Raw genomic sequence first — 25,038 nt, 5'->3', positions numbered from 1 at the left:
TTTAACTGAACAGTTAAAACTCACAGCAAGCCATGAACTCATTTGAATATGACCCGCAAACTGAGTTCATAAATGTGTAGTGCAATTTAATGGGTTTGCAAGGTTCTGCCCCTTCACAGCCAGACACTTTATTGATCACCAGGGATTACCTGTTTATCTTTAAATGGTATCCTGATAGCCTACCTCCACACTCATGGATTCTTTTTCAGTTTTTTTATTTGAAGACACTGTTGCTTTGGTTTGGAGGAGCTGATTTTTGTGGATCACTGTTCTTCCCCACTGTAAAATAGTGTTGTGTATTGTTTTTAATGGAAATGCATTCCAGTTTAATCCATAGACAAGCTCACTGATTCCACTGGGCTTTGGATCAGCTTATAAGACTTGGGTGTCTTGGTACTCTCTCTGAAAAAAAAATCTCTCCCCCCTGCCAGAAAGTGTTTTGATGCTTTGTAATATGTGATGGATACTTGTAATGCCTACACAGTAACTGTAAACCAGTACTCCTACCAAACCTGACCTCTCAGCCTATGCAAACATTGAATAGCCATTTTCTCTTTCCATTATTTTACCAAATTATATATGTCTCCATAATAATGGGAATATGTTGCCTGATCCCAAACCAGAAGATCTTTTTTAAGAAATTAAGAATAATGGCCTATATTGGATAGCCTTCACACTGAGCCTATTGGAATAAAATTTCTTGACATTAATATGATTTTTAACAATGGCACCATGAAAGGAGTAATAATTTGTTGATTATTACTAGAGTCATCACAGAAATATTAAATAAAGTGCTAAACTATGTGAAGCATGTTTCTGTGCACACCCATTCAGCATTGTTTATGCACAAATATTTTGAACATTTTAAAATAATTTATCTCTGAAGCATGTGCTAGATCCTGATTCAGGCTGAGAGAATCTAAAGTTGTGTACTTTAGTAGTTTAACTGTAAGCCTGAGCAACATTTTCCCTACCCTGAATCTGGCAGTGGGTATTTTGTTCCACTCAGTCATTCATCACTTCCAATATATAAAAGCTAATTATGTTTCATTTTATTGGACAGAAGGGATTAGGACAGAAGACGTGCCTTTAAAATATGGGATCTCTGTGTCTCTCCGCAGCTGAGACTGTAGTTAAAATTGTAATTTGACTTAGAAATCCTAGTGCCCCCTTAGCTAAGACCTATGTAATAGATTATATTAAAGTCCTTAGGGGCCTGATTCACCTCTCATTTAGCTTGCTGTAATTCCGATGACTTCAGTAATTTTTCTCTTGAATTACACTGGCATGAGAATTAGGTCATAGGATATTTTCACAAATACAGCTATGTACATATAGGCTCCATAGTTCATGGCTGTTCCACCTAAGAGTATGTCCTTCAGAATTTCTGTCCCTCACCACTTCTTAGGATTTATGCAACTTTATGTTTTACCACTTATCTTTACCAGTTTAATTACTTTATCTGTTTAATCTCAACTGATGTATACTTGTAAAAGAATTTTAGATATTCTGATAAATAGGATGCTAAATGATAAGTATTGGTGATGAATAAGTACTGATATTAAAGGGAAAATCCTCAGATGTTGGATTTATCTCATCAGACTACATGACACCAGAAGCTGTTTCACAACAGTTTTTGTGCTTGTTGGGCTTTGGCCACTGACTTGACACGTTAATTCACTCTGCCTCTGCCTCTGCCTTGTTCTGCCTATAAAATTTTTTCTTTTTCATCCAGTAGTGTAATTAGAGAGGGGAGAGGAGCTGTGTGACAGGATTGGTTTCCAAGGGCTGCCGGGGTGTCCTGCCGTGGCTGCCCCAATACTGTTAGGCCCTTGTTCCTGCTTCCTTGCCTGCCATGGGTTGTTGATGAAAGTAATGAGGGGAGGCTGGTGAACCTAGGTACATGCTCTTTCTCTCTTTCTGTTCCCAGTATTCATTCCCTCCAGCCCTTGAGGGCTACATTCATGGCCTCCTTCCACCCCTACAGCCATGCCCATGCTTTGCAGGTATTAGTCCATTGCCATTTGATCCCTTGTTAGGTCTTGGCTTTACTAACTTTAGCCTATGGGTTAATCTAGCTGTTGACTGATGGCCTAGGCAAACTGACTCTGGTCTAGACTTTCCAGTCTCTGCAGCCTCCAATTGGCTGCTGGCTGCCTCGATCATCCTGTCCAGGCTTGGTTCAGGCTCCTACTCCCTCAGCTTCAGCTGGGCTGTGCCTCCAGCCCCTGGGCCACTTGGCTGTAACTTGCTCTTAGTCCAGCCTCCTCGGTGCCCTTGACCCAGGGCAAGGCTTTATCCCTGAGGCCACCACTTCTCCCCTTTCAGCCACACCAGGTCCACTGGTTATACACCAAACAAGTAAACATACAACCAAAACACATGTATACTGCCTTCACAAAGCTAGCAGCCCACAAACTATAACCTACAGGGCTAAACTTATCTCACCCCTATGTGTAACATCATTTCCCTGGGCACTGCTTCCCCTCTGTCAGCTTCCCTGTGGGAACTCCTTTCCCTGCAGCTTGCAGGGCCTGACTGCCTGCTTGGTCTCAGGGACTGGGCTTATGTGCCCAGGAGTTCCACCTCCTTTCAATCACCTATCTTCACCCCACAGCCACACACCAGAGTTTTTAATCTCTAAATCAACGGGCAGCCAGTGATCCTGCCTCTGGCTCCCTTGGGGTGGGTTCCTTTTGCTTTGACTGGGCATTTCAGTCCCTGCTCTCCTTGCAAATGTTTCCCACAGTTCTCTCAGAGATGCCATCTGCCAAAGCACCCACCCTCCTGTGGACTGTTTTGTCACAGACTCCATTGTGCTGATTGAGTTTTCCTTCCCCTCCCTCATGTCCAAGTAACAGGGTTTGGGTCCCCTGTTACAGGCTGCGATGCCCTTCTTCCCCAGAATCTTTGTTGCATCTAGAGCAGCCCTGCCCCTTGGGCCATAAAAGCTAAGCTGGAGAACCTGCAGTGCTACCTGGCTGTAGGATCTGTGTGTTGTGTGCCTGGCCCCAAAAGCCAAGTGACATGCTTTTTGTTAATTATATTATGTGGTTGTTGCACAAGGCATGAAAGATGAAGGTTTGCCCATCCAGTGTTTTAATCATGTCAACAAGAGCAGGCAACAGGCTTGTGGAAGCCCTGTGCTCTCAGACCTAGAAGCTGATCAGAAACAGTCCTATGCAACCCAGCTATAGGAGCTGGGTGCGGGAATGTGGCAGGAGCAGCTGGGGTCTCTGAGTCAATGCGACAGATAAGACCCTCCTATGACCAGGTGGCATGGGGATGCTCCAGCTAGGCTTCTAGGGCCTGACAGCTTATGGTCTCTCAAGCTGAAGTCCTGCGGGGAGGGGCAGTGCTGCTTCAGATATGTGACAAAGGAGCACTTGCCTTCCGCCCCCAAGGTTTGCTTCGTGGCACTGAAATTAATAGGTACATCTCTGTTCTTTATATATACACCTCTGTTCTCACAGGAGAAAACCAGACCACATAATCTGGCTCACTCTTAAGTTATGTAGTCAATGACATGCTATACTGTACATCTCACATACAGAAGGACATAAAAAACTCCACCAACAAACTCATTTCATTTGCTGAAAATGCCACACAGTACACCCAGGGTTCCATCTTCAAGGTACTAAAAATTGGTATGATCCACTAGGTTAGCTAAACAGGTATTTCACGTTAAGCATGCAAATAGTCCTGTGAAGTCAGTGAGAATATTTAAATATTTTTGCAGTACCTGCTGCAGTGTTTTAGTGGATAAAGGCAAAGTACTCAGCTCCTGATAGGATTGAGTCCAAAATTAAATCATAAAATCTCAAACACAGAAATAGGTGACTAAAAAGTAGCTCTAATATTTTATTTTTCAGATAGCGTATATACAGTGTAATAATGTCCACTCTAATAGACAAGTCTTATGAAACTCAGTGTATTTTCAGATAGTCTCTATCCTGAATTTGAAAGCTATGTCTTCTATGTGATAGAAAGGAAAGTAATAGTCACCAGAACTAGTTTCACCCTCAGCACTATACATGCAAAGTACAATTTCAGGTGACAAAAATAACAGATCTGTGAAATAATTTTAAAATGATTTGCTCAATTTAAGATACTGTTGTGTATCTTCTCATGTACTACAGTTGTGTGTGCATATGTTAATATAAGGAAAAATGCAGTAAAATCTATGTGAATAGAATTTCTGGATAAAAATAAATTAGAGGACTCCTTCGTATTCTGAGGACAGTATATGTCCTTTGCTGAAAGCAGCCTGAAGAAAATGATTATGGCTTGAGGTCTGGCTTTGAAGAGGGAAAAAGTGTAAAGAATAAATATTTTCCACCCAATAGCATATTTATATAAAATACCTTTACTACACAAATTTTTTGTATAAATTAACGATTAACCAATATTATATCTTTATGTTCTGCTGCGAAGGTATTATGATGATATGTGCCATAATAGTAAAATAGATATATAAATAAGGACATATTTTGATAGTTTTGTGTACAATTAATACAGGAGGTACAAGTATCTAACTTACGTCAACAAGTAGCCTTTACCAGTCAAGAAATCTGATTTTTTTAAACTATTAATTAATACAAAATATCAAAAATCAATTTAACATTTTAAGATACAACCAGTCCCCTAAAATGTCTATAAAGACAAATATCTATTTTCCATCAACAGTGCTCCCTCAAGAAGTCTGATTTAATGACAAGAACAATTTATTTCTCTCTGGGTAGGTGGAAACAGTTGGGCTCAGCTTCTTAAGAGCCTTTGTTCATGAACATCTGTGTTGAAACTCCTGTAGTTAACAGATGATATTGGCAGTAAAAAAGTGATTAAGGCTTTCTATAATGTCATCGTCGATTTTTTTGTGGACCTCTACATAATAATTATGGGAGTGGGGAGGGGGGAAGTGATCTGACTTGTTATTGTAGCACTTATGTTCAGAAGACTGCCAGTAGAAGCCCTTTTGTGACAAATGATATTATTCTGTTCTTTTCATTATTCTGCAAGCAGTGACATGCTTTTTGTTAATTATATTATGTGGTTGTTCCACAAAGCATGAAGGATGAAGGTTTGCCTATCCAGTGGTTTAATCATGTGAACAAGAACAGGCAATAAAATATTTAGTTTTAGAGATTAAAAAATATTTTAACCATGCAAGTCAATTTGAAAATTAAATACTGGAATTATATATGATATTATATATGATATACCAGTGCTACTGCTTTATACTGATATACTGATATAATGTTTTCCCTGTTTGTGTTACTTTACAAAAGCCACTGTCACTGTCTCTATGATACAGTTAGGGAAACAGAAGCAGAAAGGTGAAGTGAATTTCCCATGTTCATTAGGGGTGTGCAAAATGGGCTCTAGTCAATTCAGATTAGGATTCAGCCTGAATCGGGGACAATGATTCACTTAGTTGATTTGGATCACTGTCTCTGATTCAATTCGGCTGAATCTGAATCTCAAGATTCGATGCTGATTCAGAGAATCAGCAATTTGGCCATAGACACAGTTTTAAATGTTTTTTCTACATACCTCAAGGTATCAGGGCAGATGGAGCATCCCACAGGAGCACAGGGGGCCCCCCTATATGCTTGGCGGCAAACCCAGAAGTGGACTAGAAGTACTTCCAGTCCACTTCCGGATCTGCCACCAAGCGTGCTGGGTAGCACCCCCATGACTCCTCGGCTCAGTGATTGGCCATGGCGGGGGAACCCAGGTGCCCCTCCAGACCAAGGAAGCACCACTCGCTGAGCCTAGGGAGCTTGGAGGGCCCCCCTGGCATGCTGCCCGGTGGACCCAGAAGTAGACTGGAAGAGCTTCTGGTTCCTTATGGGTCTGCTGTCAAGTGCTCTGGGAAGCCCCCCATGCTCCTGTGGGATGCTCGATTTGCTCCGGCATTGCAGCATTCATGAGGTACCTGGTACCTTGTGGTATGTGGAAAAAACATTTAAAGCTGTGTCTATGTCCAAATTGCCGAATCTCTCTGAATGGATTTAGAAGGTTGCGATTCGATTCAGAGAGATTAAAGGGTCTCCTGATTCAATTCAGATTCGGAGTTTCAGCCACTGAATCAAATCAGGGACCAAAGCTTCACAGAGCCCTAATGTTCACACACTGAGGCAGTGCTTGAGCAAAAATTAGATTTCCTAGAGTTCTTGGCTCTCATTCCTGTAGTTTGTAAATCACACCATTCTTTTTTCTGTTCTATGATGTTTGCACACTAAATGCCTATCACAATACAGAATCTCAGGCCACCCCGCTGTTAACATTATGCTGTGTTGAAAATGAATGTACAAGAAAGCTGCACTAAAGGTAGTGTGCTGATAGGGAGATGATTAGCTCCATGAATCTGATTCACACAGCCCTGATGTAAGTTACAGCCATTACTTTGGGGTTTCAGGTATAACTTATATTAGCAGGAAACTTAACACAGTTCAGTTCTGTGTAGCCTCCTTTGCAACTTCCCTGACCCTAGGTTTGGGGGGATCAGCAGATGCAAATTACATTCTCCAGTCTCTGTTGACTGTTGCATAGGCTTTCTGTGTCCTGATGCTTATATTTTGATAACAGTACATCACTAATATCAAGGCAAGGGTTTTCACATCACCACTTTAATTTTTTCCAGGAGGCTGGGCATTTTGTGCCTGAAATCTTTTATAACATATCACCCCAATATATAATTGATTCAATAAAAGGCATCACCAAAAATCCTTCTCTTTCATATATTTTCTGGATCAACATGTCCACAACAACACTCCAACACTACAACTATTTCCAAGGATTTCAAGTGACCCCTACTTTGTCATTTCTTCCAAAATTTGCAACAGCAATTTATATTTTCAGTTAAGCAGCTCATGCAGTAGTCTCAGCCAGATATGTACAAAAGATAGTCCTCAGTCCTTATTGTTCAGATAAATTCTAGGAAAATGTGACCCACTCCCCCACCATCTCTTTGTTGCTCTCTGTCTCTCTCATACACGCATTAATGGAAGTCTATGGGTCTTACAGATAATTTCAGGTTCAAGGAAACTGTCAGCTGTACAACATATAAATGTACAAGTATAGTGTACGAAATACAATATAAGATGCACAAAGTGTTATATATGTAACTGTAAAAGGATGAAGTTCTTTAGAGTTCCATAAAAGAAACACTCAAAATTAGTATATAATGCACATTTTACAAATTTGTAGCATAGAGGCATGGAATATTGGATTCATGTACATTTCAATTTGGTGATGGAATGCAAATTCTTCCTACTTAGAAATTGTACTGTGTTTTATTTCATAATTTTGGAAATGATCATGTGCAACAAGACTGTTTATGTTGTGTTAAACTTAGTGAAATTACAGCAATGTAAAGCTGGTACTCTGATGAATATCACCTTTGGGATGTATTGGTAAATAGCGACTCATGTACACTTCACAGCTAAAATGGTCATTATTAAAAGTCAGCATTTATTTTTCCACACAGTGATATCTGAGATTATCTCGGTATTTCCCTACTTAGAATAGACAATACCTTTGTTAACTGTTGGTAAGTGTTGGCAAATATTGACTTTTTTTAATGAGTCTTCTGTTTTTAAAATAAATACTAGAAAATATATTATCCAAAGCAAATGTTTTCAACCTGAGTGCTGCATATTCTACAGTGCCATGGGATCATTTTAAGGATGCTATGGGGTGTCACGCAATATTACTACTGTGCACGTTCTTCACATGATGTGCACATTTCTTCACATGATTCATAGAGATTTCAAATAGGAATCCATAATGTCAAAAACATTCTGTCCTGCTGTGGTTTATCTGAGTTTTGTGCAACAAGAATTGCTCTACTATTTTTCTGACAAGTGAAAGGCAAGAGCTGGCATTTTCTGAGCTGAGCTGGCTTTGGGTCTAACAAGAGATACCTTGAGTCTAGATTGAGAACCACTGGTCTAAGGAATGAAATACTTCTGACAGGCATCATGTGACTATTCCAGCATAGTTTGAAACTTTACCTCTTCTGCAACACTGTGTCAGTTACCATTACCATCAAAACAGTGTTGCATTAATAACCTGTTGTTTGCTTACTAGTCATATTTGGGTGAAAGATGTCTATTGATAATCATAGTAATGGAAAGGCCTTACAAAATGTTCTTTGTAGATCTGATTGCAAAATAAGAATTATCAGGAAAAAATGTCCCCCTATTTATCAAAAAAAAAGTGGAATGTTTTGACTAGCTCTTATTATGTGAAGTTGAGCATGAAGAAGGACTGACTCTTAGCTTTTTCTTCTTGCAGACTGGTATTTGCGAAGCTGAAGCTTTTAATGATAGCCATAGAATACAAATCGGAAAAACGGGAAAGCAGGTATGTCAATGACTATCAAATCTAACAGATGTTTTGGAATGCACCATGGACAATTTGGTCTGCTTTTTTTTCAGAAAAAAATACATTGCTATCCTTACACCTTTGAAAGCATTTCAAAGCATAATTAATATGGCATCACTTTACACCAGTTCACATAATCCTGGGAGGATCTCTCTTCATGTCTCTACACCCAAACAAATTTAATGTCAAATACCTTGTTTCAAGATAAAAGATATTTTTTATGAGAAATCATCCTCAATACATATAATTTAATATCAATCAAACAACAACTTCTTTTATATCCTTTGCCTTACAAAGGAATGTGTCAGCTCCAGTTCAGAGTCCAACATATTTTACTAGACTGTCAGGAATGGAAAATGGGAAGACACTAACTATCTTATAATAACATTACCTATTATGTGCTGCATGAACTCCTCAGAATAATATGAATAAGCTATGGAGAATTAATTTTAGTATGAAAATTTCAGTATATCAATTTCTTTTTCTATTGAAAAAGTGATTAAAGGTTTTCTATAGTTAATAATAAAAATGCACATGCAGACAAGGATGCTTTAGGTTTTTAAAAATTATTGCATTTTTTTAATATGAGAACAAATAACAGTCTGAGCCTAATGTATATTGTAGTCAAATTTACACTTAATCTACTGGGGCTTTCATCCCTGTATTTACATTATGTTCAGCCCCATTATATCTGGAAATGTCAGAAAAAAAATCTCTTACAATGTGTTCTCCCTGGTTGTGATACTGTGTAATTTAGGTTTGCAGTCATATTAAATATTTTTGTAGTATGTTAGGAGCATACCTCTGGGTTTATATTAAAAATATGGAAATATCAACATATTTCAGTCTAAGCTGAATTTTATCCTTACTTGGCCTAAAACTCTTACAGTTTTAAGATGATGCAATAAAATTATGCACACACACAAACACACAGACACAAATATGCGTGTGTGTGTGTGTGTGTGTGTGTACACCCCCCCCCCATTTTTTGGCACCTGCTCACATAAAATCATTGATAGATAACATTGAGTTTATACAACCTCAGAGTTTACCAGAACAACAAATTCTCTCATTGAACCAAGTATCATAAGTTCTTTTGAGATTTTGAAGGCTTTCATATTCTTCCATGCCTTTATTTAAAGACTCTTTCCTGATCTTCATTTAATTATCCATTCTTCTATTTAAAAAACCTTTGAAAAAGAGAAGGAATATCTGTTACAAAATCCAAATCTTTTTCTTTGTTATGTGGGTATTCCCATGTACATGTTTTCATCTTTTTTATGACAAGTTATATGTGAAAAGGTGTATGTGATGCTCAATATTCTTTTTGTCATGCAGATTAAGGGACTGCTATTTTGTCAGAATCTTGAAATGTTTTTGACTCCCATGGGCTCATCTTAAAATAAACACTTTCCATTGATCAATCTCATTCCGTGTTAGCTGATGTAAACTAAACCAGTTGTTGGTCTTGTATGTTAAATCAATTTCATCCATTTTTAGAAAGGACATTAATGGCCACTTTTTACATGAAGCATTCATTTATATTGTTCTCACCAAGAATTCCCAACTCTTTGTAGACACTGCTTCCATGGTCATTTAGTGACCATAAGCTATGAAACTGTAGTCTTTCTGTAGCAATATAGGAGATGACCCAGGACTCTTATGAGAATCTTGCTGACAAATTCAAGGGAAGCTGGAATGAATCCCTAATCACAGAATGTATAGAAATCTCAAGTAAAGTAACAGTAAGACAGGGCATTTCTTACCTATATTCACACAATGTAAAAGTTCATAATTAGTAAGATTGATAGGAAGAACACATTGACAATTTAGGGAAAAATACTAAAGATGACATATTAACCCTTTTGAGCTTGTGTTTGACATAGCTAGACATCAATATATAAGTAAACTTGTTTGAATATCAGACTTTGCTATAATAAACCAGTGTCTAAATGGTACCTCCTGCTATGCTGTACCAGGGACTGTTCTAGGGTTCAGTATTTTGTGAACATCAGGGCCAACATGTCTTCATTTCTTTAGAAACTATGAATAACTACTTTTCTGTGATGTAACATTAATTTATAGCCCTGAGGTCTATGTCATAGTGCACCACAATACCATACCATTCTGCTACCATTTATTTAACCTTCTTTTTTTTTAGCCCAATTCAGCATGCATTTAAGCGTGTACTTAAAATAATGGTAAAATGAATACAATACATTGATAGCCATGTTTTAAAATCAAGTAAAATCCCATTGACTTACCAGAGACCTGAGATTTAAGCCTTCCTGTATTGGAACCCAAAGCATTCATTTCTTACATTTTAGAGGGTCTTGAATCATACCAGTTCTGTCAGGACCAATGAAAAATTTCTATTAGTTAGTTCTTCATAAGTAATCAGAAGGCATCATCCTTCTTCCTCAGGATCCATTGTTATTTGTAAAAACATGTAATATTTCTACATGAATAAACAATCTGCTCCTGTGTTTGCACAGAATTCGCTTTGAAGTTAGTGAGTTGTATGCTAGAATTACAGGATCAGATGTACTAGTGCAAGGTTGTCCCGCTGGTGGCTTGCAAGGTGTTAATAACTGACCTGACCTATGGGCTCCCTCCCAGTTGCCACTTCTCCCACTGGTCCTGCTGCTCCTGCTTCCAGGCTCCCCCCACCCTGTTCCTCCAGGTTCTGCTTCTTGCACTGCCTTTGGGGGCAGGCTGTCATGGGCAGGGCCCATTGTGGCCCAGGCAACTCATGTCCTGCATGGAGAGTTGTACTTCCCCCAGTGAGGAAGGAGGGGGAGAGGGGGAGTCCAGGTGTGCCAGTCAGGGGCCTGCAGTCTATGCAGATTATGGATCATGGTCACTCAGAAGTTGCAAAGCCTTGTACTAGTGCACCGTTATCTACAAAGACATAGTGTGGAATCCTATCCTCATATTAATCTCTCACTGACTTCAATAGCCATGGTTTCAGTGATGATGTAAATACCCATTTACCAAAGCATTAATTTTTCTGGTAATTTGGCATTCTAAGGATTTGTAAATTAGGGTACATTTTTGCCAGTATTATCAAACACAGGGACAGATCCTCAGCGATTATAAATCAACATAGCTCCCTTTAGGTCATTGTTACTGTGCTGATTCATACCATCAATAGTGTTTATTCTCCCTACTAGTCTTAGTTGTATTGTTCAAGGTATAAACCACAATCCTGTTAGCAGTATTGGGGCCTTAGCGCCTAGGTGTTTCATGATTCTACTGAGTATCTTACAGGTAGGACTTAAACATGCTTTTAAAATGTTTATAAAAATTGAACTAGAGTTAATATAGTCTTAAACATGTAAGATATTTTTAAAATAAATATAATGACCATATACAGGCTATATTTTATGTTCATTATAGATTTCTACTCTTGCATCTAGACCATAATAACACTTTTCTTTTAGAACTCAACAAATCACTTAATATTCCTTATACTTAGGTTTAATTTTTTAAGAGACAATTTAGAGTTTAGATCTTGTTTTAGGATCTGTTATCACAGATCCTTGCAACTGTGCACTATCTCACTGACAGCAATGGGTCTCTGCCCAGGCATAGAGGTCTGAACAAACTGATTGCAGGTGAGACTGTGAATCAGCTGTTAGTGCATTTGAAGTAATTTATTCTACTTTGGAACTAATGAACATTGATGTGGTCAGTCTTAATATGTATGAGGGACTCTTTTTTCAGATATACTCTTGTTTCTATGATGTAGTCTAAAAAAGCTAAAATATTGTAAAATATTTATTTTTAGTCCAGTTGTGGAAATGCCTTATCTCTATAAGAAATATGTTAGTTTACAGGAACATCTCATTCTGAGATTGTTAAAGTGAAAATTTCTAACGTTTCTAAGTGACTGCACTCCTTCTAACCGCATCAGTGTAAAATACAAAGACCAGCATAAATCACAATCTCTCAATGCCAGTCCCATTTCTTTTTTTTATCTTATTTTCTCCAAATATAGGCAAGGGTGAAAACTTAACCAACATTCTTCCCTCTTGCACCCTGTGTTTTACTCCTTCTGTTAAATTTTCTCTGTCTTTCCATTTATTTGTTCTCATTCTCAACAGAAAAACCTTTTTTAACGTTACAGCGTTTGGAGAATTTTAAATAAAGGGTTTTTTTGTGTTTGTTTTGGTGTCAGTTGATTTCTTATCAAAGTGTTTGATTTGCAATTTTTTTCTTGTCGTTTGCAGAAGCCGAAAGCGGTATGCCCTCTTCGTTACCTTTCCTTCCAACCTCAACCCTACCTTCACTCCTTCTAACTCCAGGACTAATTCCTTGCCAAGAACTCAGGAAGATAACACCTTTGTCTATCTTTCTCTTTATATATGTACATATATATATATATATATATATTCATGTGTCCGTGTGTGTGTGTGTATATATATATATATATATGTATATATATGCATATTTATATGAGCCCCCAATTTCAAGGAGAGAGAATAGCATTTTGTTTCTCTGTTGGTTCTTGTGATTCATGCACTAACTTCTTTGCAGGAAATATGGAATAAAATATAAACTGTAGGGCTTTTTACCTTATGACATCTTTGGTATATCAGATTAGTACTTTTGGAAAACAGACTTTCTGCTGTATGCCATCTTTTCTTCCCTCTCTTTTTTTTCCCATTTGTTTTGTATTGTGATGGTGTGCCCTCTGTATCTACCATACTGTCCTCATATTCACATCCTTATTGATGTCCTCCCTCCCCCACAAGTCTTTTTTTAAACATATTCTACAATACAATAGTTCATGTTCTCTTGTAGTTTCACTTGCCATTAACAATGGCCAAAATGGCTGAATATTTGCATTGCCAATCCAGTTTTGAGCCAGGTTAATCACCATACAGTACACATTAAAGTTACCATATTGTTCCACTGAAGTACCCATAGGTAGTTTGTATTCTGTGTTCATATTAATTTTAATACATGAGCTCACTATTGAAATAACTCACTGAATAAGTTTGCTTCTTTAGTTCTGTTCTTTTCCTTGTGTTGGCATGATTTGCATATTCTTATAAACTCCCATGTTATGGCCTCACACCTCTAGCTACAGCTCATTCTGCCATTTTTGGTATGAATGAAATAAATATGGCATGGCCTATCAAATCCTTATATTTTAACTGCTCATCATGTTCTAACTGTTAATAATGCTCTTTCTCACTGTTAAGCCATCTTTCAATTTCCCACTTTCCTGTTTTCCACACACCAGTCTTATTTTTCATGTCTATTCTGTTGCGTTTGTGTCTTTTTTTTCCTGTTTAGTCTTATTCTTCCGTGTTGTTTTTAGTAGATGTGTGAAAAGAGAGGTGGCTTCCTGTCAGTTTGGCATTATTGATATGATCCAACTGCAGAGAAGTTACTGCAACACTTAGCATCTTCAAGGATCTGCAGTTGTTGCACCTCTATTTGGCTTCTTGCTTATGAGTATATTTATCTTGTGGTGAAGGCATGCTGATGGTGGCATGATGAGTAGTGCAAAATTGTGATAGAAAGTGCAGTTGCTTGCTCCCAGAATAAAATATGTTATGTTGCTCAGTTAATTTATTGCCATTGTATTACTTGTCAGTATCTTCTTCAACCAAAAAAAAGACAGCTATTTTAAAGAGCATTGATTTAAGTACTGCTATTGTTAGTTCTAATGCATACTGGGTATAATGTATGGACATGGTGCACACCTCCTAGGGGTTGACGATCTTGTTAAGGGCTTAACTCCTGGGAGCAATCTTTCATTTGTTTGTGGTAACTGGGCTTTTATATACTGTAGCATGTAATGTTGTATTGTGGTTTTTTTTGCCTTGTATCTTTTTAGTGTCTTATGCACTGATTTTGTGTATAGTTGTATGGAATCTGTACTAATGTCAATCATAGAGCCCAGAAGAAAGAAGCAATGCCTCTTGAGTTACAAGTGATGAATAGTTGGTATGCATGCAATCTCACTATGGGATTTGTGTACCTTCCACACACAAAGCTTTTGAGAGATACCCTGGAAAGCCTTACTATTTCAAATTATAGCTATATTCATTTGAATTACATGGCAAATATAAGGAGGCTATTACAGTAATAGTATGCATTTCATCTGGGTACAGCATGAGCCAATTTAAAATGAGAGCTGTGTTTATTTAACTTTGTAATGCTATATAGTCAATAACATCACATCTCCTTGTTATAATGTTCTAATTCAGTACTGATCAATATAGTATACAGTTAATATTTGACTTTCATGGGGAATGGTACAGTACATCCACCACAAGGTTTAAAACAGGCTTTTATCATTCATTTACTCAGAAGCTTGCCATTAATTCTTTATTTAAAAAGTGGGCCCTTGTTTTTAGCCATGGATCAATGGTATTTAGGGGATTAGCAGTAAAATCTGAAGAAGGGGGATGTTGCTAAGTCAGAAAAGGTTCCCATTTGGGAATTACATTTTCAGAAATTTAATTTGTTTTATAGCATTAGAAAATGGGTTTTAGTCACCTAGAGATTTTGAAGTTTGTTGCCCTATGATAGTAAAACATACGGACTTCATACCACTGAAGAGTGAGACTGGCAAAGACTGGAGCTACGGAGGGTTCTCCTAGCTCAGCTGATGCACCTCTGTTCTGACTGCCACCACTCCTGTGTCTTCTAGTTTTGGACCTCAGCAAACCCCCATTATGTATTCTTTCTATTATCCTGCTACCTGTCCTGGGCTTCCACATATATCTTTCAATGTGTCTTACACTAATTCCTGACTCACCTCTTCCCAGGCAATACAATACCTGGTCTTTCCTGGGGAAAGACAGACACTCTCCTAGATGTTGACATGGTTTTGTGATATGAATTTTTTATCTGAAAGCCAAGCTTATATTTATTTTCCTTTTATCCATAAATAAAACAGTATCTACTGAGTCAAAAGTTCAACATGTCACTAAGTCTTTCCACTTACTCGTTTAATACCTGTATAGAACCCAGTACATAGAGCCTAACATTAATATAGCATGAAGAACTTACTGACCATAATTTCTGTTCTTCAATCAGGAGATAGCTGGATATTATAAGAAGGCAAAGATCCATTCTATCCTTCTCTGAAATCTTTATACATTAAAAATAGATCTGAAAGAATTTTTTCGTATGTTCTAATAGCAAGGAACAAAATTACCTGGTAGCAAATTTTCTATCATTATTTTACTCAAAGAAACATAATGCTAGTTCAACAAGTCTTGCTTATTTGAAAGGAAAAGACTCCTATAAATATTGCATAGCTCTGGCAATAAGTCAAAGATTCATGGTTGATGGAAATTACTCTTAACAGGAAGCGGCAGGTTACTTTTCATGGTGCTCAATGATGATTTATGTATTAAACTTCAAAATATCCAGTGCCCAAGCTATCTGTAAGACAGTTTAATAGTACTAAGTGTTAGAATACCTAGAAAGTCTTGTGACTAGTTATCAAAGCCTTATTGCATTTTGATGCCCAGAGAGAAGGCATTGTGCAATTAACTTATTGATGTAATATAAATTTACAGTATTTCATTTTTTTTCCTGCACATTATCATGTTGGTACACTGACAGGTATGCCCATCAGAGGAATGTAAAACAAAAATTAATAATGTGCACAACTCTGTCTCTATGATTTGGTGAGCTTTCAGGGGAGCCTGTATTTAGAAGCTGGCAGTGGACAGTTTGTACATTTAAGCTAAGTACAGACCGTCAGAAAGCCTGAGGCTGAATCAGTTCAATCTTCACAGGTTAGTCTAAGCTGCATAAATTGAACCAATAAACAACTGAACAGACATTCACTTCTGATTCTGGAAATGCAGCCACATGACTGTGGTGGTCCAGGCCACAAGCCAGGGGCAGTAGAATATACCTCCCTGCTTGGCTGGAGCAAACAGCTTAGGCCAAGGCTAGCCTGCCCATCATAGAAGGCAGGGGGGATTGTGGGGAAGCTGCAAAGTATCCTGGGATGCTGGGGGACTGTGAGTTAATTTGAATCTGGAGGGGATCTGACAGAAGTTCAGTAAATTGATTTAACCTAAATCAGTTAAATCTGATACTATATCCATCCAGTTTATTTTAAACCAGTTTTGGCCATTTTGAAAGGAGTTTACGTGCTCTGAACTTCTGTTGTGTTACAGATTTGAACTGTTTCTGATACATTATACTGGTTTATGTATAATTTCTGTCCTTAGCCTTAAACCATAGTGCTTAGCACCTCGGGAACTCAATCGGCAGGAGCACTAGGGAGATATTATCAGATATCACTTCCATGTAGGCACTTATTTCTTTGATCTCTTCGATAAATTAAATGAATTGAGCTTCTTACTCAGTCTTGTTACTCTTTTCTGAATCTTCTTTTTTTTATTTTTTTTTTTACTTTTTTTAAGCTGTAGTCACAATACTGTATTCTAGTAGTGGTCTCACTGATTCCAAAGATTAAGGTATTATCACCACTTCAGTCTTACTTGATATTCTCCTACTTGGATATTCAAGTTTTCATTTGCTATCTCAGCTATTGATCAAACTGTGAACACATGTTCAGTTTTTTATCTACCATAATGTCTAAGTAATTTAGGGCTTTGTTGCATTGCAGGATGATTTCCCTGTCTTATATGACCTATATTATTTTCTCTTAGGTGTGTGAGTTTTTGCATCCTATGAAATTAAAAGGCTTGTTGTTCAAATGAACCCACCTTCCAAATTGACGGAGACTTTGTTACCTTTCAGATAATAGTAGAACAGAGGCTTCCAGTAGTAGAACAGAGGCTTCCATATGGCCTGCAGAAATTTAACTGGAAGTCCTTGGAGATTTTGTTGGTCAGATGGACCAGTGGATCTTGTTCTTCTTCCTAATTTCAGTGCTAAATTGCATTACATTCAGCTAAAAATGCATTAAATATTTTTCCTTTAACAAATCAGTGTGATGCTACATGCTCTACTTAGTTATGAATAGAGGAGCAGAAGGCTCAGGAGACTATCTTTGCTTTAAAGTATTATTCATTCCATAAAAAAATGTGAAAATCTCTTAGGACATGGGCACTGTCCAAGAAGTTACACATCAGAAGCTTTCTAGCTAGCTGTTACTTCATTAGAGTCAAACCTGACCTAGATCAGGAATGTAATTAAATTGGGAAATTCTATCAGTTCTTTATAAAGTTTGAAATATTGGATATGTCTTGTCTGATATGATAGATTGGATTTATATACAAAAAATGATCAAATGGTATTTTATGATACCTATTTGCAAAACTCAGAGGCTGTCATATTTCATTGTTCTATATCATACTTAACGATGTCTCCAATTCTTGCCATTCAGTTGGGGGAAAAAATAAACCTGTAAACAGATGAGACAAATATGATACTGAGTGAAGTTTTCTTTTCTAAAATCAAATTTATATCCATACCCATTTTTTCAACATTTGAGACACAAACTATTGATGCATATGATACAAACGGTGGGTTTTCTGGATTAAGCATATACTAGTTTTTGTAAAGCAGCAGTTGCAACAGATAATAGATTTTTGTGTTACTGTTGTAACTGATGTGTAGTAGATAAAACTTGCTTCAGTCTCATTGGTATTTGCATTGTGTTTACATATATGTGAAAGAACAAAATCTAGCTTGCATCAACCCCTACTCTTATTTATTATTAATAGCTATGATGAAACATATTTCTGTTTATTCCTTTCAGAAGATTTTGTTGTTTTCAGTATATTGCATGTTACTACAATCACAAATGTATATTTTGTGCTTATGACCTAGTGTAGCATAAGATGTTCTTACAAATATTTAATCATGTCAGTGTTGCACGCACACATGTATGTGTGTATGCATGTGCATAGCACACAGCCTTACTGAGTATGAATAGGGAATTATTTGTTTTGGATTTGGATTTGGCCAATTCAGAGGATAGTGATTTGATTTGGAGATGTAGATCACTGCGCTGAATTGATTTGGCTGTATCAGCTTCGGAAGATTCAGCACTGATTCAGACTTATTTGGTGATTCAGATAGTTTGGAGGGATGCAGGCACAGCTGGGCAGCTCCTTTGGATGTCCCTGCCTCTCCCTGGGCAGGGGGAGCCATGGGAGAAGCTCCCATGGCTGCCCTGCCTGGCCCCAGCCCCCACCCCCGCCTGGCCCCAGCCTAGTCCTGGCACTTAAAAAAACAAACAAACAAACAAAAAACCCTGTACTCACCAACTGCAGGAATGGTGATGTGGGCCTCTGGGCACTCGTGGCAGAGCCCCTCACCCTGTACGGCAGTGGGTACAGCCCCCCCCCCCACTTGGCACTGTCATTGCAACTGCCCCATGGTGCAGGTGCAGCGTGGCTCAGCAGGGCACTGTGCACTGCCTGGGAGCTGGGGCCAATGGGGCTGGGTGCTGTTGAGCTCCAGCTGACTGCTGGAGCCACCCCAACTCCCAGACAGCATGCAGTGCCCTGCTGAGCCATGCTGCAACTGTGCAGATGCCAGACAAGGGGAGGGGGAGTGATCCCAGCTGATCTCCACTGCCCCACACCATGCAGGGGGGTTCTGCCACAAGTGCCCAGAGGCCCCAGTCAGCACTCCTGCACCCAGTGACTGCAGAGCTTTAAAAAAAAAAATCCCCACACTCACCAATTGCAGGAGCAGCAATTGGGGCCTCTGGGCATTCATGGCAAAGCACCCCCCAGCAGTGGTGCAGCAGGGATCACCCCCTGTGCCTACTTGTGTGGCAGATGCCCTATCATGTGATAATGCAGGTGCAGCACAGCTCAGCAGGGCACTGCATGCTTTCTGGGAGCTGAGGCCACTGGGGCTGAGTGGTGCTTGGCTTTGGCTGACAGGTGGAGCTGCCCCAGCTCCCGGACAGCAGTTGGTGCTCTGCTGAGCCACACTGCACCCGTGCCATGGGGCAGCTGCCACAGGGGTGCCAAGCTGGGGGGGAGGGATCCATGTTGCATGGGGGAGCTCTGCCACAAGCCTTCAGAGGCCCCAGTCCCGGTGAGTGGGGGGCTTATTTTTTCTGTTTTGTTTTTTTTAAGTGTTGGGAGGCTGGGCTGGGCAGGGGATGGAGACAGGCAGGACAGCCATGGGGACTTCTCCCATGGCTTCTCCAGCCGTGCCTGCCTCTGCCTCACCTGGGGCAGCCACAAGGGCTCTGCCCTGCTTGCTCAGCCAATGAGGAGGAGGCAGCATGGTGCAGATGCTGCTCGCTCTGGGAAGCAGCAGCACAGAGCTCCCACTCCTAGTGCTGCCACACCTGCATCCCGTGCCTCCTGCCCCCCTCCCTGAGTAATGTGCCTCCCCACCCCAGCTGGGCAGCTTGTCCCAGCCCAGGCCCAATCCCTCCTTCCCCCATCCCTCTTTTCTTCCCCCTCCCCCAACCCCAAGAGATTTACCAGCTGGAGGCAGCTTTTACTTGGTCTCCGGATTTGATTCAGATTTGGAGATTCAGTCCTCAAATCAGGCTGAATCTCATTTGAATCAAATCAGCTACCAAAGCTTTGCACAGCCCTAGCGTTCATTGGTGTTACCCAGCCTGTGCACTTATAAATCAGAGTTTAATGGGAAAATATTTTCTTACCATTGTATTAATATTACATATTGATTGTAGTTTTCTGTTATGTCAAATATTAACTGTGTAATGGCCACATTAGACTGCTCTTTTAAGTTTAAGTAAAAATTGTTTTGTTTTCTAAGAAAGACAATAGGGGACAGAAACATGAAATTTGGTAGGACAGACTCTTTCTGTGACTTTTAATGTTCTTACAGGGAACGGAAAGATTGAAATTTGGCCATATTACAAAGCTTTCAGCATCTCAGTTTTCATATTCTCAGAGGTTCACTGAGTTTGACAACTAAATTCTGAAAATTTACTTTTGCATTGAGCATATTCAGGAACTTAAGGGCTAAACAGTAAGACTGACCTTGACAGGTTGCAACGGTGGGCGGATGAGAATAGGATGGGGTTTAACACTGATAAGTGCAAGGTGTTGCACATGGGGAGGAAGAACCGGCACCACACTTACAGGTTGGGGAACTCTCCTCTTGCCAGCACGGAGACGGAAAAGGATCTTGGAGTCGTCATTGACTCCACGATGAACATGGGCCGGCAGTGTGGGGAGGCAGTCAAGAAGGCCAATCGTACCCTATCATGCATCCACAGATGCATCTCGAGCAGGTCCAGGGAGGTGATCCTCCCCCTCTATGCGGCACTGGTCAGGCCGCAGCTGGAGTACTGCGTCCAGTTCTGGGCGCCACACTTCAAGAGGGACGTGGACAATATGGAAAGAGTTCAGAGGAGGGCCACTCGTATGATCAGGGGTCAGCAGGGCAGGCCTTATGAGGATAGGCTACGGGACCTGAACCTGTTTAGCCTCCACAAGAGAAGGCTAAGGGGGGACCTTGTGGCCTGCTACAAACTGGTCAGGGGGGATCAGCAGGTATTGGGGGAGTCCCTGTTCCCCCGTGCGCTGCCAGGAGTGACCAGGAATAACGGTCACAAACTGGCGGAGGGTAAGTTTAGATTAGATATTAGGAGGCGCTACTTCACAGTCAGGGTGGCTAGGGCCTGGAACCAGCTTCCAGGGGAAGTGGTGCAGGCTCCTAGCCTGGGGATTTTTAAAAGGAAGTTAGATGAGCACCTTGCCGGGGTCATCTGACCCCGGTGCTCTTTCCTGCTAAGGCAGGGGGTCGGACTAGATGATCTACCTAGGTCCCTTCCGACTCTAGCTACTATGAAACTATGAAACTATGAAACTGTATAAAGCTTCGGTCCCTGATTCGATTCGGTGGAAATTTGGCCTTATTCAGTGGCCAGATCTCCAAATCTGAATAAAATCAAACAACCCTTTAATCCCTCCGAATTGATTTGGACAGATTTGGACAGATTCGGCGATTTGGACATAGATACAGCTTTAAATGTTTTTTGTATATAACTCTAGGTAGCAGGGGCTCTGAATGCTGTGGTGCTGGGGCAGATGTAGCGTCCCACAGAAGAACAGGGGGCTCCCCAGCATTCTCGGCAGCACACCTGGAAATGGACCAGATGCACTTCCGGTCCACTTCCTGATCCACCAGGGAGCACACAAAGGGGGCCCCCCCACACCGCCCCGGCTCGGTGACTGGTGCCTCCAGAGTCGGGGGGGGGGGGCACCCAGGGTCCCCCCGTGGCTGATTGCTGAGCTGGGAGTCACAGGGGCCCCCCAGCACACTCCCTGGGAGACCTGGAAGTGGACCAGAAGTACTTCCAGTCCACTTCCAGGTTTGCTGCTGAGCACACTGGAGAGCCCCCTGTGCTTATGTGGGATGCTCTATGCACCCCAGCACAGCACTCAATGTCATCATGAGCCACACTGCTACCTCAAGGTACGTAGAAAAAAACTTTTAAAGCTGTGCCTGTGTCCAAATCGCTGATTCGCCAAATCAGCATTGAATCTTCAGATTCAGCCAAAGCAAATCAGGGGCAGTGATCCAAATCAACAAATCAAATTACTGTCCCTGATTCAGGCCAAATCCAGATGAATAGGGCCCATTTTGCACAGCCCTTCAGAGGACTTCCCTTCAGTTGCTGTCTTGGCTGTTGTGGTACTAGCTACCACCTCTGCAACAAGCAAACAATCTTTCCTATGGTCTGGCTATCCGCTCTGCTGGCATCCAGCTACCAAGGATAAGAAGGCAACTATACTTATATTCAAAGGGTATAGATACGAAGGAAATTAAATTGGTAAAAGAAGGTGAGACTTGGATAGACTGGAAGGTAGAGGGAAAGAGACTTAGATAAGCTGAGCAAAGAAACTGGGACAAGGACCTGATAGGAAAGACTGAATGAAGAGTCCTGAAAGGAGACTGAGAGTTGAAGTGGAGGAAAATCTGGGGTTGCGTTTAGGATAAGGAACAAAGATTGATGGAGACAAGGAACTAGGAGACAAGGGCCATCATGAAGAGTGTAGGAAGAACTATTTTGAGAGATAGAAATATAGTGAGCTGCAACTCTGGGAAACACTTTCCTATAGAACTGGGAACAAAATCAAATATTCTGGAGTCTCAAGAATCTTTTGTTAGCAGATGTCTTTTAAATCTACTTGCAAATTATTTATCTCATCTCACTTTACTGCTGGTTCACAGAGAATGGCAATTTACTGTTGATATCAGGCTGTGTAGTGGACTTAAAAAGTTTCTAATCCTGCTGATAACTCATGTGGGATTCAGTAGGATGGAATTTTTGTTGGGGTTTTTTTTGGGGGAGGGAGGGGATTTGCTTGTTTGTTTGTTTTTGGTTTCTTTATTTTGCTTTTCTAAGAAGCTATAAAACTGCATTAGAAAACTACATTAAAAGAAGAAAATCAAAATCATATGTTAGAAAATGCCAAAAATTGTCTGTGCAACTTTAATTTCAGCCTCTGTGTGCATATTTATGATACTGTCTTTAATCACATGATCACATATCTTTTTTTGGAGGACCCCTGCTGTTTAGTGCATAAGATGAACTGAGATCTAGGGATGAATCAGGGCTGCATGGTATTGGAGGCCACTGGTGAGAGAGTGGTTTTCAACCTTTTTCATTTGCGGACCTCTAAAAAATTTCAGCACGCACACTTGCATGCCTGTTCCAGTTTGTAGATTGATATCACTGGCTGAGTGAAGGGGCCATGGGGCTACCATAATGACAGGTCCAACATGAAGCCGCAGCGGAGGCAAGATGAGAGGTGGGGTTTCCCAGCTGTGCTCTGCATGTTGGTTCTGGGCTGCCTGCTGCTGGTTTCAGGAAACAGCACCATGGCACTTCCCCCTTGAATGGGATCACCATCTTTACAGCTACCTTTTGTGGACCTCCTAGATGTGCTCCATGGACGCCCTGGGGTTTGCATATCACAGGTTGAAAACCACTGCCTAGAGGTCTTCTGCCTCATTTATTAAGAAGTCAGAAAGTATGCAGTGAATAAGGCAGGAGATTTTAGAAAGAAAAAGGAAGGTCATGTGATTGAATGACTCTTGATAACTGGCTTCTTTTTTGCTTCTCTACACAGTGCCTGTGTGATACTGGGCGAGACACTTAAATCAGACTTTTCATGGGTGGATCCTCATTATGTACTCATCATTTTCTGAGTGTCCACCTTAAGAGCTTGTGCCATCTGATCTGCAAAAGAACTAAGCACTCACAGTTGTAATTGAACTCAAGGTGCACCTTGAATAACAGGGAGAGGGAACCAGCATTATTGTTATAGGTTAGGGGCTGACCCTCTCAGCAGCACAAAGGCAGAGAGAGATCTTGGAGTCATGATTGACTCCAGGATGAATATGAGTCGCCAATGCGATGAAGCAACAGGCAGAGCCAACCACACCCTGTCATACATCAACGGGGCATCGCTAACAGGTCCAGAGAGGTCTTGCTCCCCCTCTATGTGGCGCTGGTCAGGCCACAGCTGGAGTACTGTGTCCAGTTCTGGGCACCGCACTTCAAGAAGGACATGGAGACCCTGGAGAGGGTCCAGAGGAGGCCACTCATATGGTTGAGGGCCTCCGTGGCCAGCCCTGTGAGGAGAGGCTGAGGGACCTGAATCTCTTCAGTCTCTGCAGGAGGAGACTGAGGGGGGATCTTGTGGCTGCCTACAACCTTATCAGGGGCCAGCAGCAGGGACTCAGGGAAAGTCTGTTCACCAGGGCCCCCCTTGGAGTCACCAGGAACAATGGCCACAAGCTGAGGGAGGATAGGTTTAGGTTAGATATTAGGAAGAACTACTTCACTGTAAGGGTGGCCTGAGCCTGGAATAGGCTTCCCAGAGAGGTGGTGCTCTCACCTTCCCTGGAGATCTTCAAGAGGAGACTGGATAGGCACCTGGTTGGGGTCTTATGACCCCTGCCACCCCCAGTGCTTCTTCCTGCCCATGGCAGGGGGTCAGACTAGATGATCTGTCTAGGTCCCTTCTGACTCATTGATTCTATGATTCTAACAGTCCTCTAATGCCAAGTGCTCTGAAAACTTGGCTCCTAAGTGTCTGAAATTGAGCTCCCAGAGTTAATGGGTAGGGAAAGACTTGATTTTAATCCCCTAGTGTTTTAGGACTACATCTGTGAAATTGGGGTCATAGCATACCATTATCCCACTGGACTTTATCAAAAGAATAAGTATTTGTGAGGCACTCATAACTATTGTGATGAACATAGTAGAAAAACCATTTAGGAAATAAAAATTCTATCTTCAGAGAGGGACCATGTTTTCAGCGTTGGGAATAAAGCATATTACTGAACAGCTATTCATTGGTGCCACCCATCTTGTGCACTAATGAAGTGGGGTTCCTGGGAGGAAAATATTTTATTAAATTAAAAATTAATGATAATATGTATAACAAGAGACTAAATTAACATTGTATGGGCAGCCTTTAGTCCGATATGTCCTAACTTTTGAACTTCTGTATGTTCTCTCAAATTTTTTTACTCAGTATATTGTTTTGTGTGTGTTCACACAGTCATGCACATACAGTATATAAAAATATTCTATATTTACGAGTTTTCCAATCTAACAATTTAGTAAGTGTGATTGACTAAACATGAAACTTGTATTTTTTCCTCAGAGAATGAAGTCAAAGGTTTTTTGGCCTTTCAGTGTTATCACCTTATGTCCATCCCTATCTGTCTTAT

At 40.5% G+C, this 25,038-nt stretch overlaps 1 protein-coding gene across 4 annotated transcripts in view; it reads left to right on the top strand.

Moving 5' to 3' along the window:
* The window catches only part of KCNMA1 (potassium calcium-activated channel subfamily M alpha 1), a 1,030,169-nt gene that overhangs the window by 781,547 nt on the left and 223,584 nt on the right, over positions 1 to 25,038 (top strand). For 3 of the 4 annotated variants that reach the window (XM_090058810.1, XM_090058812.1, XM_090058811.1), the window contains one exon: positions 8,302 to 8,370. In XM_090058810.1, the coding sequence (XP_089914936.1) occupies positions 8,302 to 8,370 (69 nt within the window). Of the gene's footprint in view, positions 1 to 8,301; positions 8,371 to 12,623; positions 12,636 to 25,038 lie in introns of all 4 variants that reach the window. The other variant, XM_090058809.1, reaches the window with a different exon arrangement.

The sequence above is a fragment of the Crocodylus siamensis genome, chromosome 7 (assembly GCF_052110815.1).
Source record: "Crocodylus siamensis isolate JL-2025a chromosome 7, ASM5211081v1, whole genome shotgun sequence".
In the NCBI taxonomy this organism is placed as follows: domain Eukaryota; kingdom Metazoa; phylum Chordata; order Crocodylia; family Crocodylidae; genus Crocodylus; species Crocodylus siamensis.
This window is presented reverse-complemented; position numbering and strand designations above follow the sequence as displayed.